This window comes from Taudactylus pleione, unplaced genomic scaffold (genome assembly GCF_031769625.1).
Source record: "Taudactylus pleione unplaced genomic scaffold, aTauple2 ptg000397bl, whole genome shotgun sequence".
Lineage (NCBI taxonomy): Eukaryota > Metazoa > Chordata > Amphibia > Anura > Myobatrachidae > Taudactylus > Taudactylus pleione.
In genome coordinates, this window is record NW_028284799.1 from 5,874,468 (window position 1) to 5,891,123 (window position 16,656).

Here is a 16,656-nt window from a genome sequence, read left to right on the forward strand (position 1 = left end):
TAAAATAATTTAATTAAAATTAAATCCGGCCTCCACCTTTTCCCCTCACTAGCCGGCCAACACACTCCTTAGATCTTATTTTTCTATCATCCTCTAAAGGATACTGGGGCTAAGATGTTATAGAGACGTAGCTGGGTGCTTGGTCCAGAGTGTAAATATAGAGGACACATAATAAAGATGTTACCTTGGTCTTACCTTGTTCCTGATGATGTTAGATGGTACACATTCTGGTTTACAAGGGCCTCAGAGAACTGGTGGGCGATGTTCTGCCATATGAAAGTGCAGCAGGGCTCATGAAGGACTGCCAGGTGTAATTGGCAGCAGGCGGCTATATGCTGGTGTTAAATGAAAATTCCCGGAAAAGTTCCTGGTGGAAAGAACTTATTGGAGGGGCACAGGCTGATGTTGTACCTGACAGAAGATCGTCTAACGCCAGGTGCGGAAGTGACTTCTCAGATGGCTGTAGGGAGAAGAAATAGGAGACATGTATTTCATATAAAGAGTGAGAGGAAACACCCTTATATGTGTCAGACAGACAATATATACTTATAATAATATTTTATTCACAATAGGGGAAATCCCATTCACCTTCCCTAATTAAGGCATTTTATCCTCTGACTGTAATTTATGTAACAACTACACCAAATGTCAGTAAGAAAAGAGTTATGGCAGCTTTACTATTCTGTTTAACAATCATCAATGTTATACACACACAGCACAGACCCACACAGACTCTCTGACATTATAACTGTGCACTTACTTTGCTGGGTATGAATGGGGGTGGTACCTGGAGGGCTTCTAGCCTCACCCAATCAATACTCCAGAAGAAGGGGTGGTATCTAATTACACCATCCGCACCAAGACGTTTGTCTGGATCTTCACACACGAGCTGAAAAGAACATCAAAACCATAACTAAGACCATAACTATGTAACTGTTGTGCTGCAAATTAAATTGTGACCCTTATATCAATACATTCTGTAGCCATTATACACTTGTAAGATCAAACAAGTGACAAACAGCCTTTTGCCATATCCAGTAAGCACAAGAATAAAATGTATGACAAATAACAGGTCATCTACACTGAATAATGTTTCAGACATAACACTAATTATAATTGTCATAAAATGTGTATATGATGTCTGTGTTATAAATGAAGTATGGTGGGTTGCCAGGTTGGTCATTTAAAACATGACACAGATAGGAAATACATACAAGATGCTGTCAGGAAGCTGCCGGTCGAAATGCCGACCGCCGGCTTCCCGACTGTCAACTCCCAGCAAGGTACAAGTGACAGGCGTCGAAATCCCCACATACGCCGGGAGCCCGACGCCCTGCATACCGAACAAAGGTAAGCTGGGCATCGGGCGCGGACAGCTGCAGGGGGGAGGGTTAGGTTTTAGGGCTCCCGTGGGGACTTAGGCACCCCACTGGGAGGGTTAGGTTTAGGCTAGGGGAAGGGGGGTAAGGGTTAGGCACCCCCGGGGGGAGGTTAGGGTTAGACACCCCCCCTGGAGACTTAGGTTTAGGCTGCGGGGAAGGGGGGGTTAGGTTTAGGCACTTACAAGGGGGTTAGGGTTAGGTACTAGGGGGAGGTTAGGGTTAGGCCCCCCTAAAGGAGGGTTAGGGTTGGGGTAGGGGGTAAGGTTATGGGTACTTACCCAAATTATAGATTGGGATATTCACCCCTGTCGGGGGTAGTACATACTGATTCCATACATACAGTATGCTACATGTCTGGACTGGAGTTACATCCATACATAATGCATAACACACATAGCAGTCACCAGAGCTGCCATCAGTAAATGTGGAGATCAATTAAAAAAAATATATACTGTGCCCATTCCTCCTGCCCCTTCCCCTCTCCTCTTAGTGGTATCAGGGAGGAAATGCTCCATGACTGACCTTCAGGACTGATCAGAGTAACAGGAGTAAAGCTGGCCATACACTAGAATGATATTATTCCAATCAGCCAACTAGTTGGCTAGTTGGAATGATAATCGGCCAGTGTATTTGGGTGCAAACAATAATCGTTTGTTTGCCCCCACACACTGAAAAATGGCAAAAAAACAGTTGTCCCAACTAGTGGGGAACATCAGACATGTTTGATTTTTCCCAACTAATAACTAATTATTCTAGTATAGGGGGGACTTTCCCCCAACTGAATGATTAGTAAGCAGACACTGGCCCATAGTGTCCACCTACTTTTGACACACTACAGTGGATGTCAGGGGAGCCTAGTCTTGTGTCCCGAAGACCTTCTTTCTCCCTCTGCCCCCTCAGTACCAGGAGTGGGTCCATTGCTGTAGTACTTCCGATAGCCCAAGCAGCACTGGAGATGCTTCCAGGTGTTCTGTTCCAACAGGGCTTCGGCTTGTGCAACTGATCCGGCGGATGCAGGAACACAGAGCATTGCAGATGGACCCCAAGGAGCACTGACCTCTGTCCCAGCTGCGGGTGGCTGACTACCCCAGGCTGCTCCTGTGTTCTGTGTCCCTGGCCCAACTCATGGCAACCAGGAGCATTCAGCAGCAACAGAAAATCCCTTGGTGGCTGCAGCTGAGATCACCCAGTGGCAGTGATCCAGAAGAGTGACAGTGGGCTGACTTTCATAAACATGATGGGGGAGAACTGCAAACCTCCTAGAACCTGCCCCTCTAACTTCACCCCATCTACCATCATATACCCCCTACTAACTACACTATAGGACTTTCCCCACTAACTTCACCTCTTACTATCCTGTACAGCTATACATCCCCGCCAATTGTGCTACAGAACCTACTACACAAATTTTACCTCTTACTTTGCTGTACAGCTATATACAGCCCTCATCCTAACTGTACTACAGGACCTGCCCTGTAACTTTACCTCTTACAGTCCAGTACAACTATATACCATCAACCCCCCACCCCAGCTGTGCTACAGGATCAGCCCCTACAACTTCACCCCTTAAGATCCTGTACAGCCATATACCCCCACCCCAGTTGTGCTATAGGACCTGCTCACCTAACTTCCATATAGTACCTGGCATTGCCTTATGTTACCTGGGCACATGACACACCCTCTCCTGTCACCCTTTGCATCCATATAGTCACTTAAATTCTGAGCCCATATAGTGTTTGACACTTCTATGGCCATATATTGCCCCACACCCCTCCTTTGTCAACTGGTGTTTTCTACAGTTGAAAAAAAAAAGTTTATGATGTTTGTGAATATTATATAAATAAAGTGAGTTGGAAAGTCCCTCCTCAGTGACAGTGTGCTAAGTGTATGACAGTCAGTGGCGGCTCTGGTTGGCTGGTTGGAATGACAATCGGTCAGTGTGTGGGAGCAAACGATAATTATTCCTATTCTCCCACACGCTGAAAAGTGGCAAAAACGGTTGTTCCAACTAGTTGGAAAAATCAAACATGTTTGATTTTTCCCAACTAATCGATCTGAACGATAAGTAGGCTGACACTGCTTTGGAAATGTTGGTGGTACCCAAGAGGAAAATGATTGAGATACACTGATCTAGAAAAATCAGCCATTATATGATATGTTTTGTGATTGCAGGAAATGTAAGTGCTGCATTCATGTATCACCAGCACTGGCACAGTGGGCAGCAGTCATAGGCTGTATCAGTATTAGTGTGCCAGGTTTACTCTGCATGCTATGTGCAGCCATATAGGTGCAAAGTTACATGATGCTAAATATGTAGGTACATAACGTGTCTCACTGTCATTACTTTCCCCCTTTTCTGTTGTCGCACTAACATATTCCATTGTGACTGAAGATGTGCTTAATACATTTGTTTTTGATGGAATTTAGAATTATTTTGTAGGGTTATTATGGTGTGTTATAAACTGTGGGCCTGATTCAGAGCCGCTCGTAAGCGGCCGCTCGTTCGCTCCGAGCGATGTTCGCACATCTGCGCATGCGTATGGGTTGTAATTAGGGATGTGCGCCGGACCATTTTTGCCGGATTTGGATTTGGATTTGGTTCTAATTCGTCGTCCGGCTTTGGATTTGGATTTGGATTTGCCAAACTGCGGTGACTGGCTTTGGATTTGGATTTGGATTTGGATTTTTTTACAAAAATTGACAAAAAAAGCTAAAATCACATAAATTGGTCTTTTTTTTCTTCCTAGAGTATCATTAACCTGAATAACATTAATTTCCAGTCAATTTAGACCATATCACAGCTTATAATATTGTTTTCAACATTATTGGCCAAAGGTTGCAGTGAGCTGACTGGTTACTAAGCGACAAAGCAGCGGCACAACGACACAGACACCACAGTATAAAGCACATCTATGACACATTGCCACACAGCAGTGGCAGAAATGAAAAGTAGTGCACCCACCCAGTGGGGTACGGCCAGCAGAGTCACAGTACTTGTTTACAAAGTGGGCTACGGCCCTAGGAGTCACAGTGCACAATCTTATTAGCATTACACTGCACATAGGGCCTGATTCACATTACACCATAAAGTAGTGTCTCTTATTTATGTTACGACACACAGTAGTGCCCCTTTTACACAATGCCCACAGTAGTGACCCTTTTACACAATGCCCACAGTAGCGGTGTCCCTTACACAATGTCCCCCAGCAGTGGTGCCCCCTATGCAGTCCCCTTAGTAGTACGGTCCACTATGCAGTGCCCCCAGTTGAATGCTCCCCAGTAGTATGCCCCCCATTAGCAGGCCCCCCCAGTAGTATGTCCCCCATTAGCAGGCCCCCCCAGTAGTATGCCCCCCATTAGCATGCCACCCAGTAGTATGCCCCCCCAGTAGTATGGCTCCCCCAGTAGTAGGCTGCCCCAGTAGCAGGCCCCCCCAGTAGTAGGCTGCTCCAGTAGTAGCCCCCCCTGTAGTATGGGCCCCCCTGTAGTATGGCCCCCCCTGTAGTAGGCCCCCCCAGTAGTATGGCCCCCCCCAGTAGCAGGCCCCTCAGTAGTATGGCCCCCCCAGTAGCAGACCCCCCCCAGTAGTATAGCCCCCCCCAGTAGCAGGCCCCTCTGTAGTATGGCCCCCCCAGTAGTATAGCCCTGCCCAGTAGCAGACCCCCCCCAGTAGTGCAGACCCCCCCAGTAGTATAGCCCCCCCCCAGTAGCAGGCCCCTCTGTAGTATGGCCCCCCAATAGTGCAGATCCCCCCCAGTAGTATGGCCCCCCCAGTAGCAGACCCCCCCCCAGTAGTATAGCCCCCCCCAGTAGCAGGCCCCTCTGTAGTATGGCCCCCCCAGTAGTATTGCCTCCCCCAGTAGCAGACCCCCCCCCAGTAGTGCAGACCCCCCCCCAGTAGTATAGCCCCCCCAGTAGCAGGCCCCTCTGTAGTATGGCCCCCCCAGTAGTATAGCCCCCCCCCAGTAGCAGACCCCCCCAGTAGTGCAGACCCCCCCCCCCAGTAGCGCCCCCGGACCTTTGACAAGTAAAAAAATAAAAAAAATAAAACTTACCTGTATCCCCGCTCCCGCGCCGTCCGCTCTGTCACACGCTGAGGAGGGAGCCGGAAGACGGAGCTCATGTGTGAGCTCCAGCCGGCTCCCTCCGTGCAGCAGCCAATGAGAGTCTGTGTGACTCTCATTGGCTGCTGTAACAAACACACAGCTGCCGCTGGCGGCTGTGTGTCTGTGTCTGTGTAGGGCAGAGCGCTATCACTGCGCTCTGCCCTACACGCGAGGAGACCTGATGTCGGATTCTCTAGTGAGAATCCGACATCAGGCGGCCGCCGTTCGGCCCCGAACGGGGATCCGAGTCAGGCGGTGAACACCCGAACAGGGTTCGGGTGGACTCGGATCCCCAATGTTCGGAGCGGTTCGGATTCCACAGAATCCGAACCGCTCATCTCTAGTTGTAATGCGCATGCGCCAACCAGTCAGTGCGGTCGGAAATCGTGTGCTTGCAAAATAGTGAATGCCTGCTAATTTGAGTGACAGAATGAGGCGTTTGTGGGTGATAACAGGGGAAGGTGCTTGAAAACGGGGAGTGGAGATCCGAACGCAGGTATGCCAAACGGTCAAAATGGGCGTTTTAAGGGTGTGCATAATTAACAAAGCAGCGTCATCGACCACGTCACTTGGTTGTCTTTTAGCCTGAACTGCTCGCATGATTGCGGTAGGAAAATGCTACCACAAGAATAGCGAGCAGTTCATATGCCTTTCAATGTACTCAATTAATCTAATAAATAGCGGAGATGACGTATGATGCGAACGGCCAAGGGGCGTCTTTACAAAATAGCGAGCGCATGTTTCGGACACTCGCTCAGACATAGAGGCGTCAACAGACCGCAAAGAGCGAGCGCTCAACTTAAATAGCCAGCCCCTTTTTCTGAACGAGCGAGCGCAAATAGCGTCCGGCTCTGAATCAGGCCCTGTGTCACTTCTGCTTTTGTGTTTATTAAGGTGCCTGTTCATCATCGAAGGCCGTATGACTTCCAATGATGAAGTATTGAACTCGCTGAAAGGATACTTAAACCTGACACCGAAGCAAATTCAGCATTGCTCCGGTGAGGGGACAGCTGCTCCGAAAAGCAGTTGTCCCTGTGGTTAGTATCGCAGCTACTTCTTAGCATTTCCACATGGTTACCGGGCCCTTTATCATTTGATTAATAGGCCCCTTAATGTGTTACTGTTTGTAAACATTTCTATGTACATTTATCATTTACATTTCCTGTTTCTCATTTTAAATGAGTGACCCTGTAACCTGAGCAGCATACTCAGCACTTACTCACACTCACCTTTTCAATGATGTCTTCAGCATCAGAATCTAGTAAAAAGCCCGGTAAGTCAAGTAGCCTGCACAGGAACGGAGATTCTCCGGTTAACATTTCGAAAAGTACAATTCCAAATGAGAACCAATCTGCCGCCCTGTTGTACCCGAGGTGACCTTCCATCTGCCAAGAGAAAGACATAATTTACTACATGCTATAGTAGTATTCTCAATAATGTAAATGTAATTCTTTAGATGACGCTATGCAGAGGCGTCACTTACCTCTGTGACACCTGGTGCGGCAGGACTGAAATGCTTTGCACGCTCAAAAGGGTGTGTGACTTCACGAAAGGGGCGTGTCTTTGACTGCAAAGCCACGCCCCCTATGTGTGCCGATCCGGGAGGCGTTAATGTCTCCCGTTCTCGGCACACAATGGGCTTTCCCAGCGCTCCTGCAGCTGCTGGGGCAGCCCACAAACTCCCCCTTCCTCTCTCCATGTTACGGTGACACCATCTGACGGGGTGACACCAAAATAACAAGTCCCAGCATGCCCTGCCACAGTTTTAGCATTCCCTAGCAGCACAATTGTGGGACTGGGACTTGTAGTTGTACAATAGCTGGGAGCCCCAAGTTGGCCATGCCTGTACAACAACTTGTTTTTCTACTTGTGCTTAGGTCACCCTGAGTAAGATATGATTATTATCTGTATAAGTGTACTCGCTATTAAGAATAAGTAAATATCATATAAGCATACTTGCCTACCCTCAACCGATCCGGCTGGGAGCCTTCCGAAAATCGGGTGCCGCTCCCAGCCCTCCAGAAAGGCAGACATGCCTCTCGACAGCTACCGCCCCCCTGCAGTTATAAGAGAAACCCCGCAGTGGGGGAGGCCGATGACACGATTCAAGCTGAATCGCATCATTTTGGCCCCACCACCTCCTTCACAATGCCGTATTACTGCATTGTGTAGCGATCGTGTGGCCATGCCCCGCTCTGCCCACAAACTGACCAACCACGCCCCCTGCAATGCTGATCTGACTACTCCCTCCCAGAAGGAAAAGCCAGAATATTGGCAAATATGCATATAAGAGAAAATCACTAACATCCTCTATAACTCACCTCCGGGGCAATATAGCCTGGTGTTCCTGCACACCCAAAGGCATATGCACCTTCATGCATGTTGTTTAATGCAAGGCCCAGATCTGCAATTTTCATATGGCCGGCACCATCTATGAGAATGTTCTCTGGTTTGATGTCTCTGTGAAAAGGAAGATTCTACATTTTATTTCTGTTCTATAAATATTTATATCAACATATTATTAGGGGTGAGCGGGTTCGGATTTCTGAAATCCGAACCCCCCCGAGCCCCCCCGATCCGAGTCCGATCCGAGTCAGGCTCGACTTTTCCCGCCTGACTCGGATTCTGAAATCGAGGCAAAACGTCATCTTCCCGCCTTCCGAGTCTCGCGGGTTTTGGATCCTATATAAGGTACCCACGTCGGCGCCATTTTCTCACTCGGCTGTGGACAGTGAAGAGGGAGGGTGGGAGTTAGGGCTGTGTAATGTAGTGTAGTGTAGTGCTGCTGTTGTCCACTACTTCAAAGTCCATAGGGGCTGGCTGTGTTGTGCTGTGCTGCTGTTGTTAATAGGGGCTGTGTCCACTACTTCAAAGTCCATAGGGGCTGGCTGGACTGTGTTGTGCAGTCAGTTCTCCATAGGGGCTGTGTCCACTCCAAAGTCCTGTGCAGTGTCCCAGTCCTAAAGGAGTGCTGTAGTGTTGTCCAGGGGGTGCTCTGTCCATCAGGGGTGCTCCCCCCAAGTGCTAAAAAAATAATATATTTTCTGTGTTTGTGAATTGTGTGCGCAGTAGCCGCACGTGCATCAACAAAGTAGTGCCAAGCGTGCGCCTGTGTCATAAGTAAAGGGCCGGCTGGCTTGACCGTTAAGGGTGCTGTAACCCCCGAAAGTACACTCCAGTCCAAACCAAAAAAAAAATTATTTTCTGTGTTTGTGAATTGTGTGCGCAGTAGCCGCACGTGCATCAACAAAGTAGTGCCAAGCGTGCGCCTGTGTCATAAGTAAAGGGCCGGCTGGCTTGACCGTTAAGGGTGCTGTAACCCCCGAAAGTACACTCCAGTCCAAACCTAAAAAAAAATTATTTTCTGTGTTTGTGAATTGTGTGCGCAGTAGCCGCACGTGCATCAACAAAGTAGTGCCAAGCGTGCGCCTGTGTCATAAGTAAAGGGCCAGCTGGCTTGACCGTTAAAGGGTGCTGTAACCCCCGAAAGTACACTCCAGTCCAAACCAAAAAAAAATTATTTTCTGTGTTTGTGAATTGTGTGCGCAGTAGCCGCACGTGCATCAACAAAGTAGTGCCAAGCGTGCGCCTGTGTCATAAGTAAAGGGCCGGCTGGCTTGACCGTTAAGGGTGCTGTAACCCCCGAAAGTACACTCCAGTCCAAACCAAAAAAAAAATTATTTTCTGTGTTTGTGAATTGTGTGTGCAGTTGCCGCACGTGCATCAACAAAGTAGTGCCAAGCGTGCGCCTGTGTCATAAGTAAAGGGCCGGCTGGCTTGACCGTTAAGGGTGCTGTAACCCCCGAAAGTACACTCCAGTCCAAACCAAAAAAAAAATTATTTTCTGTGTTTGTGAATTGTGTGCGCAGTAGCCGCACGTGCATCAACAAAGTAGTGCCAAGCGTGCGCCTGTGTCATAAGTAAAGGGCCGGCTGGCTTGACCGTTAAGGGTGCTGTAACCCCCAAAAGTACACTCCAGTCCAAACCTAAAAAAAAATTATTTTCTGTGTTTGTGAATTGTGTGCGCAGTAGCCGCACGTGCATCAACAAAGTAGTGCCAAGCGTGCGCCTGTGTCATAAGTAAAGGGCCGGCTGGCTTGACCGTTAAAGGGTGCTGTAACCCCCGAAAGTACACTCCAGTCCAAACCAAAAAAAAATTATTTTCTGTGTTTGTGAATTGTGTGCGCAGTAGCCGCACGTGCATCAACAAAGTAGTGCCAAGCGTGCGCCTATGTCATAAGTAAAGGGCCGGCTGGCTTGACCGTTAAGGGTGCTGTAACCCCCGAAAGTACACTCCAGTCCAAACCAAAAAAAAAATTATTTTCTGTGTTTGTGAATTGTGTGCACTGTGGCTGCACGTGCATCAACAAAGGAGCAGCGCCAAGCGTGCGCCTGTGTCCCATAAGTAAAGAGCCGGCTGGCTCATTTCTTAAAGGGTGGTGTAACCCACAAAGTGCACTACTCTCCAGCAAAAATAAAATAATATTTTCTGTGTTTGAGTGCGCTTTAGCCGCACGTATATATATCAATATAACATAAATGGAGGACCAAACTTTCTCCGATAAAAATAAAATAGGGAAAAATCAAGAACCTCTTCCTCCTAGTGCTGTTGCTGCTGCTGGGAGTTGTTCATCATCCCAGAGAGGAAGTAGGAACATCACTACTTTTACTAAACAATTGACCCTCCAACAGTCCCTAGCGATGAGGATGAAGTACGACAGCAGTCATCCTGAAGCAAAACATATAACTGAGGCCTTGACTGCTATGTTGGTGTTAGACGTGCGTCCGGTATCCGACATTAGTGCAGTGGGATTTAGACAATTGATGGAGGTAGTGTGTCCTCGGTTCCAAATCCCGTCTAGATTCCACCTGCATCCTCAAAGCAGCAGCGACAAGCGTGCGTCTGTCTGTTAAAGGGTGGTGACACCCTCAAAGTGTTCTACACAAACAATTAAAATATTGTTCTTTTTTTTTCGGTCTTTGTGAAATGTGTGGGCTGTAGCCTCACCTGCATCCTTAAAGCAGCAGCGACAAGCGTGCGTCTGTCTGTTAAAGGTTGGTGTAACTCTCAAAGTGTTCCAAAAAATAAAAAACTATTTTTTTAATGTGTTTGTGACTTGTGTGCGATGTAGCCACACTTGCATCCTCAAAGCAGCAGCGACAAGCGTGCGTCTGTCTGTTAAAGGGTGGTGACACCCTCAAAGTGTGCTACACAAACAATTAAAATATTGTTCTTTTTTTTTTGGTCTTTGTGAAATGTGTGGGCTGTAGCCGCACCTGCATCCTTAAAGCAGCAGCGACAAGCGTGCGTCTGTCTGTTAAAGGGTGGTGACACCCTCAAAGTGTTCTACACAAACAATTAAAATATTGTTCTTTTTTTTTCGGTCTTTGTGAAATGTGTGGGCTGTAGCCGCACCTGCATCCTTAAAGCAGCAGCGACAAGCGTGCGTCTGTCTGTTAAAGGGTGGTGTAACTCTCAAAGTGTTCCAAAAAATAAAAAACTATTTTTTTAATGTGTTTGTGACTTGTGTGCGATGTAGCCACACTTGCATCCTCAAAGCAGCAGCGACAAGCGTGCGTCTGTCTGTTAAAGGGTGGTGACACCCTCAAAGTGTGCTACAGAAACAATTAAAATATTGTTCTTTTTTTTTCTGTCTATGTGAATTGTGTGGGCTGTAGCCGCACCTGCATCCTTAAAGCAGCAGCGACAAGCGTGCGTCTGTCTGTTAAAGGGTGATGACACCTCAAAGTGTTCTACACAAACAATTAAAATATTGTTCTTTTTTTTTTCGGTCTTTGTGAAATGTGTGGGCTGTAGCCGTACCTGCATCCTTAAAGCAGCAGCGACAAGCGTGCGTCTGTCTGTTAAAGGGTGGTGACACCTCAAAGTGTTCTACACAAACAATTAAAATATTCTTCTTCTTTTTTCTGTCTTTGTGAATTGTGTGGGCTGTAGCCGCACTTGCATCCTCAAAGCAGCAGCGACAAGCGTGCGTCTGTCTGTTAAAGGGTGGTGTAACCCTCAAAGTGTGCTCCACAAACAATAAAAATATTCTTTTTTTTTTTCTGTCTTTGTGAATTGTGCGGGCTGTAGCCGCACTTGAATCCTCAAAGCAGCAGCGACAAGCGTGCGTCTGTCTGTTAAAGGATTACATCGGTGACAGCATCCAAGTAGGCATGTCAGACAGTCCGTACCTGTACTGGCAGGAAAAAGAAGCAATTTGGAGGTCCCTGTACAAACTGGCTCTATTTTACCTGAGTTGCCCCCCCTCCAGTGTGTACTCCGAAAGAGTGTTTAGTGCAGCCGGGAACCTTGTCAGCGAAAGGCGTAGGAGGTTGCTTCCACAAAATGTGGAGAAGATGATGTTCATAAAATGAATTATCAACTCTTCCAGGGAGACCAGCCTCCAGAACGTACAGAGGGACCTGTGGTTCCAGCAGGGACGAATTAATACTCTGTGAGGATGAGGATGTACACACTGAAGAGGGTGAGGAATCGGTGGATGAGGAGGATGAGGATGACATCTTGCCTCCGTAGAGCCAGTTTGTGCAGGGACACATTAATTGCCAGCTTGTTTTGTGGGGGCCCAAACGAACCAATCATTTCAGCCACAGTTGTGTGGCAGACCCTGGCGCTGAAATGATTGATTTGTTAAAGTGTGCATGTCCTGTTTATACAACATAAGGGTGGGTGGGAGGGCCCAAGGACAATTCCATCTTGCACTTCTTTTTTTTCTTTGCATTATGTACAGTTTGGGGCCTAGTTTTTCTAACTGCCATCCTGTCTGCCACTGCAGTGTCACTTCTAGATGGGTCACGTGTTTGTGCCGCCCACTCGTGTCGCTTAGCATAGTCATCCAGCTACCTCGGTGCAACCTTTTGGACATGAAAACACTATTGTGAGGTGTTCAGTGTTCAGAATAGACTGGAAATGAGTGGAAATTAAGGTTATTGAGGTTAATAATAGCATAGGAGCAGAGAAACCAACAAATTCTGTGATTTTAGCTGTTTTTATGCTTTTTTAAAAAAAAATACAGATCCAAAACACAAAACCCAGAACCCAAAACACGGAAGGGTGGTTTTGGCAAAACCAATCCAGATCCAAAACACGAAGAAAGATCCAGATCCAAAACCAAAACACAAAACACGAAAAGTGGCCGGTGCACACCCCTACATATTATTATTAGGGGTGTGCACCGGCCACTTTTCGTGTTTTGTGTTTTGGTTTTGGATCTGGATCTTTCTTCGTGTTTTGGATCTGGATTGGTTTTGCCAAAACCACCCTTCCGTGTTTTGGGTTCTGGGTTTTGTGTTTTGGATCTGTATTTTTTTGAAAAAAAGCATAAAAACAGCTAAAATCACAGAATTTGTAGGTTTTTCTGCTCCTATGCTATTATTAACCTCAATAACCTTAATTTCCACTCATTTCCAGTCTATTCTGAACACCTCACACCTCACAATAGTGTTTTTATGTCCAAAAGGTTGCACCGAGGTAGCTGGATGACTATGCTAAGCGACACGAGTGGGCGGCACAAACACGTGACCCATCTAGGAGTGACACTGCAGTGGCAGACAGGATGGCAGTTAGAAAAACTAGGCCCCAAACTGTACATAATGCAAAGAAAAAAAGAGGTGCAAGATGGAATTGTCCTTGGGCCCTCCCACCCACCCTTATGTTGTATAAACAGGACATGCACACTTTAACAAATCAATCATTTCAGCGCCAGGGTCTGCCACACAACTGTGGCTGAAATGATTGGTTCGTTTGGGCCCCCACAAAACAAGCTGGCAATTAATGTGTCCCTGCACAAACTGGCTCTACGGAGGCAAGATGTCATCCTCATCCTCCTCATCCACCGATTCCTCACCCTCTTCAGTGTGTACATCCTCATCCTCACAAAGTATTAACTCGTCCCCACTTGAATCCACCACCACAGGTCCCTCTGTACGTTCTGGAGGCTGGTCTCCCTGGAAGAGCTGATAATTCATTTTGATGAACATCATCTTCTCCACATTCTGTGGAAGCAACCTCCTACGCCTTTCGCTGACAAGGTTCCCGGCTGCACTAAACACTCTTTCGGAGTACACACTGGAGGGGGGGCAACTCAGGTAAAATAGAGCCAGTTTGTACAGGGGCCTCCAAATTGCCTCTTTTTCCTGCCAGTACAGGTATGGACTGTCTGACATGCCTACTTGGATGCTGTCACCGATGTAATCCTCCACCATTCTGTCAATGGTGACAGTATCATATGCAGTGACAGTAGACATGTCAGAAATTGTTGCCAGGTCCTTCAGTCCGGACCAGATGTCCAAACTTGGTCCTGCCTGCCCTGCATCACCGCCAGCGGGTTGCTTAGGATACCTAAGTTTTTTCCTGGCAGCCCCAGTTGCGGGAGAAAATGAAGAAGGAGCCGTTGACGTGTCACGTTCCGCTTCAGCTGACAGTGTGTTCACCAGCAGGTCTTTGCACCTCTGCAGGCTTGTGTCGGCCGGAAAGAGAGACACCACATAGGCTTTAAACCTAGGATCGAGCACGGTGGCCAAAATGTAGTGGTCTGATTTCAACAGATTGACCACCCTGGAATCCTGGCAAAGCGAATGAAGGGCTTCATCCACAAGTCCCACATGCCGAGCGGAATCGCTCCGTCTTAGCTCCTCCTTCACTTTCTCCAGCTGCTTCTGCAAAAGCCTGATGAGGGGAATGACCTGACTCAAGCTGGCAGTGTCTGAACTGACTTCACGTGTGGCAAGTTCGAAGGGCTGAAGAACCTTGCACAACACGGAAATCATTCTCCACTGCGCTTGAGTCAGGTGCATACCCCCTCCTTTGCCTATGTCATAGGTGGATGTATAGGCTTGTATGGCCTTTTGCTGCTCCTCCATCCTCTGAAGCATATAGAGGGTTGAGTTCCACCGCGTCACAACCTCTTGCTTCAGGTGATGGCGGGGCAGGTTCAAGAGTGTTTGCTGGCGCTCCAGTCTTCGGCATGCAGTCGCTGAATGGCGAAAGTGGCCAGAAATTTTTCGGGCCACCCAAAGCGTCTCCTGCATGCCCCTGTCGCTTTTCAGAAAATTCTGCACCACCAAGTTTATTGTGTGAGCAAAACATGGGACGTGCTGGAATTTGCCCAGATGTAATGCCCGCACAATATTGGTGGCGTTGTCAGATATCACAAATCCCCAGGAGAGTCTAAGTGGGGTAAGCCACTGGGCGATGATTTCCCTCAGTTTCTCTAAGAGGTTGTCGGCGGTGTGCCTCTTACTGAAACCGGTGATACACAGCGTAGCCTGCCTTGTAACGAGCTGGCGTTTCTGAGATGCTGCTACTGGTGACGCTGCTGCTGTTGCTGCGTAAGGTGATACATCTACCCAGTGGGCTGTCACAGTCATATAGTCCTTAGTCTGCCCTGTTCCACTTGTCCACATGTCCGTGGTTAAGTGGACATTGTGTACAACGGCATTTTTCAGGACACTGAGGACACTTTTTCTGACGTTTCTGTACAGTCTCGGTATCGCCTGCCTAGTGAAGTGGAATCTAGACGGGATTTGGAACCGGGGACACACTACCTCCATCAATTGTCTAAATCCCACTGCACTAATGGCGGATACCGGACGCACGTCTAACACCAACATAGCAGTCAAGGCCTCAGTTATACGTTTTGCTTCAGGATGACTGCTGTCGTACTTCATCCTCCTCGCTAAGGACTGTTGGAGGGTCAATTGTTTAGTAAAAGTAGTGGTGTTCCTACTTCCTCTCTGGGATGATGAACGACTCCCAGCAGCAGCAGCAACAGCAGCAGCGGCAGCAGTAGGCGTAGCAATGCAGGATCCTCCGGAGGAATCCCGGATAGGAGAGTCAGTCATGCCAGTGATATGGCCTGCAGGACTACTTCCGATCCTGACTAAGGAGGAAATTGACGAGGAGGGAGTTGACGGTGTGGTTTGCAGGCGCTTGGATACAACAGGACAACGGGATTTAGGTGTCCCTGGACTGCTTACGGTCTGAGCCAAAGTTTCTGAACTTGACAGTAACTTTTTATGAACGCGCTGCAGGTGCCGTATAAGGGAGGATGTTCCTAGGTGGTTGACGTCCCTACCCCTACTTATTTCACCTTTACATATGGTACATATGGCAAGACAGTTGTTGTCCGGATTTGGATAGAAATATTGCCAGACCAAAGAGGTGGAATGTTTGGTCTTCTGCCCAGGCATGACCGTGATGGGCTTTTTCATCCCACGGACAACAACTGTCTCCCCCGGAGCCTGATTTAAACAAACCACATCACCATCAGAATCCTCCTCGCCAACTTCCTCCTCAGCGCCAGCTACACCAGTATCCTCATCCTGTTGTACTTCAACAGTGACATCTTCAATTTGCATATCAGCAAGTGGACTGTGGGTGCTCCTTTCAGCACTTGCAGGGGGCGTGCAAATGGTGGAAAGAGCCACCTCTTCCCGTCCAGTGCTGGGAAGGTCAGGCATCGCAACCACCACCACACTTGGACTCTCCTTGGGGATTTGTGATATCTTCTTAGAAAGCACAGTTCTTCGCTGTGCTTTTGCCAGCTTAACTCTTTTGATTTTTTTAGTGGGAGGAGTGCTTCCATCGTCATGTGAAGCTGAACCACTAGTCATGAACATACTAGGGATCGACCTTAGCCGTTCCTTGCCACTCCGTGTCGTAAATGGCATATTGGCAAGTTTACGTTTCTCTTCAGCTGATTTAAATGTCTTTTTCAAGGTCATTTTCCTGAACTTTGCCATTTGGGATTGTATGTGCCCTCTACTATGACATTGGGCATCGGCCTTGGCAGACGACGTTGATGGCATGTTATCGTCTATGTCATGACTAGTGGCAGCAGCTTCAGCACTAGGAGGAAGTGGTTCTTGATCTTTCTCTATTTTATTTTTATCGGAGAAAGTTTGGTCCTCCATTTATGTTATATCGATTTGATATATACGTGCGGCTAAACACAGAAAATAATTTTTTTTTTGGTTTGGACTGGAGTGTACTTTGTGGGTTACAGCACCCTTTAACGGTCAAGCCAGCCGGCCCTTTACTTATGACACAGGCGCACTCTTGGCACTACTTTGTTGATGCACGTGCGGCTACTGCGCACACAATTCACAAACACAGAAAATAATTTTTTTTTGGTTTGGACTGGAGT

At 47.7% G+C, this 16,656-nt stretch overlaps 1 protein-coding gene across 1 annotated transcript in view; it reads right to left on the bottom strand.

The window, feature by feature from the left end:
• Positions 1-328: 328 nt before the first annotated feature.
• LOC148506732 (protein kinase C theta type-like) overlaps positions 329-16,656 on the bottom strand; it is a 50,618-nt gene continuing 34,290 nt past the window's right edge. Inside the window, exons 7-10 of the mRNA XM_088446331.1 lie at positions 7,810-7,948; positions 6,718-6,873; positions 761-889; positions 329-460 (exon numbers count right to left, since the gene is read on the bottom strand). Of these exons, the coding sequence (XP_088302457.1) occupies positions 329-460; positions 761-889; positions 6,718-6,873; positions 7,810-7,948 (556 nt within the window). The remainder of the gene's footprint in view (positions 461-760; positions 890-6,717; positions 6,874-7,809; positions 7,949-16,656) is intronic.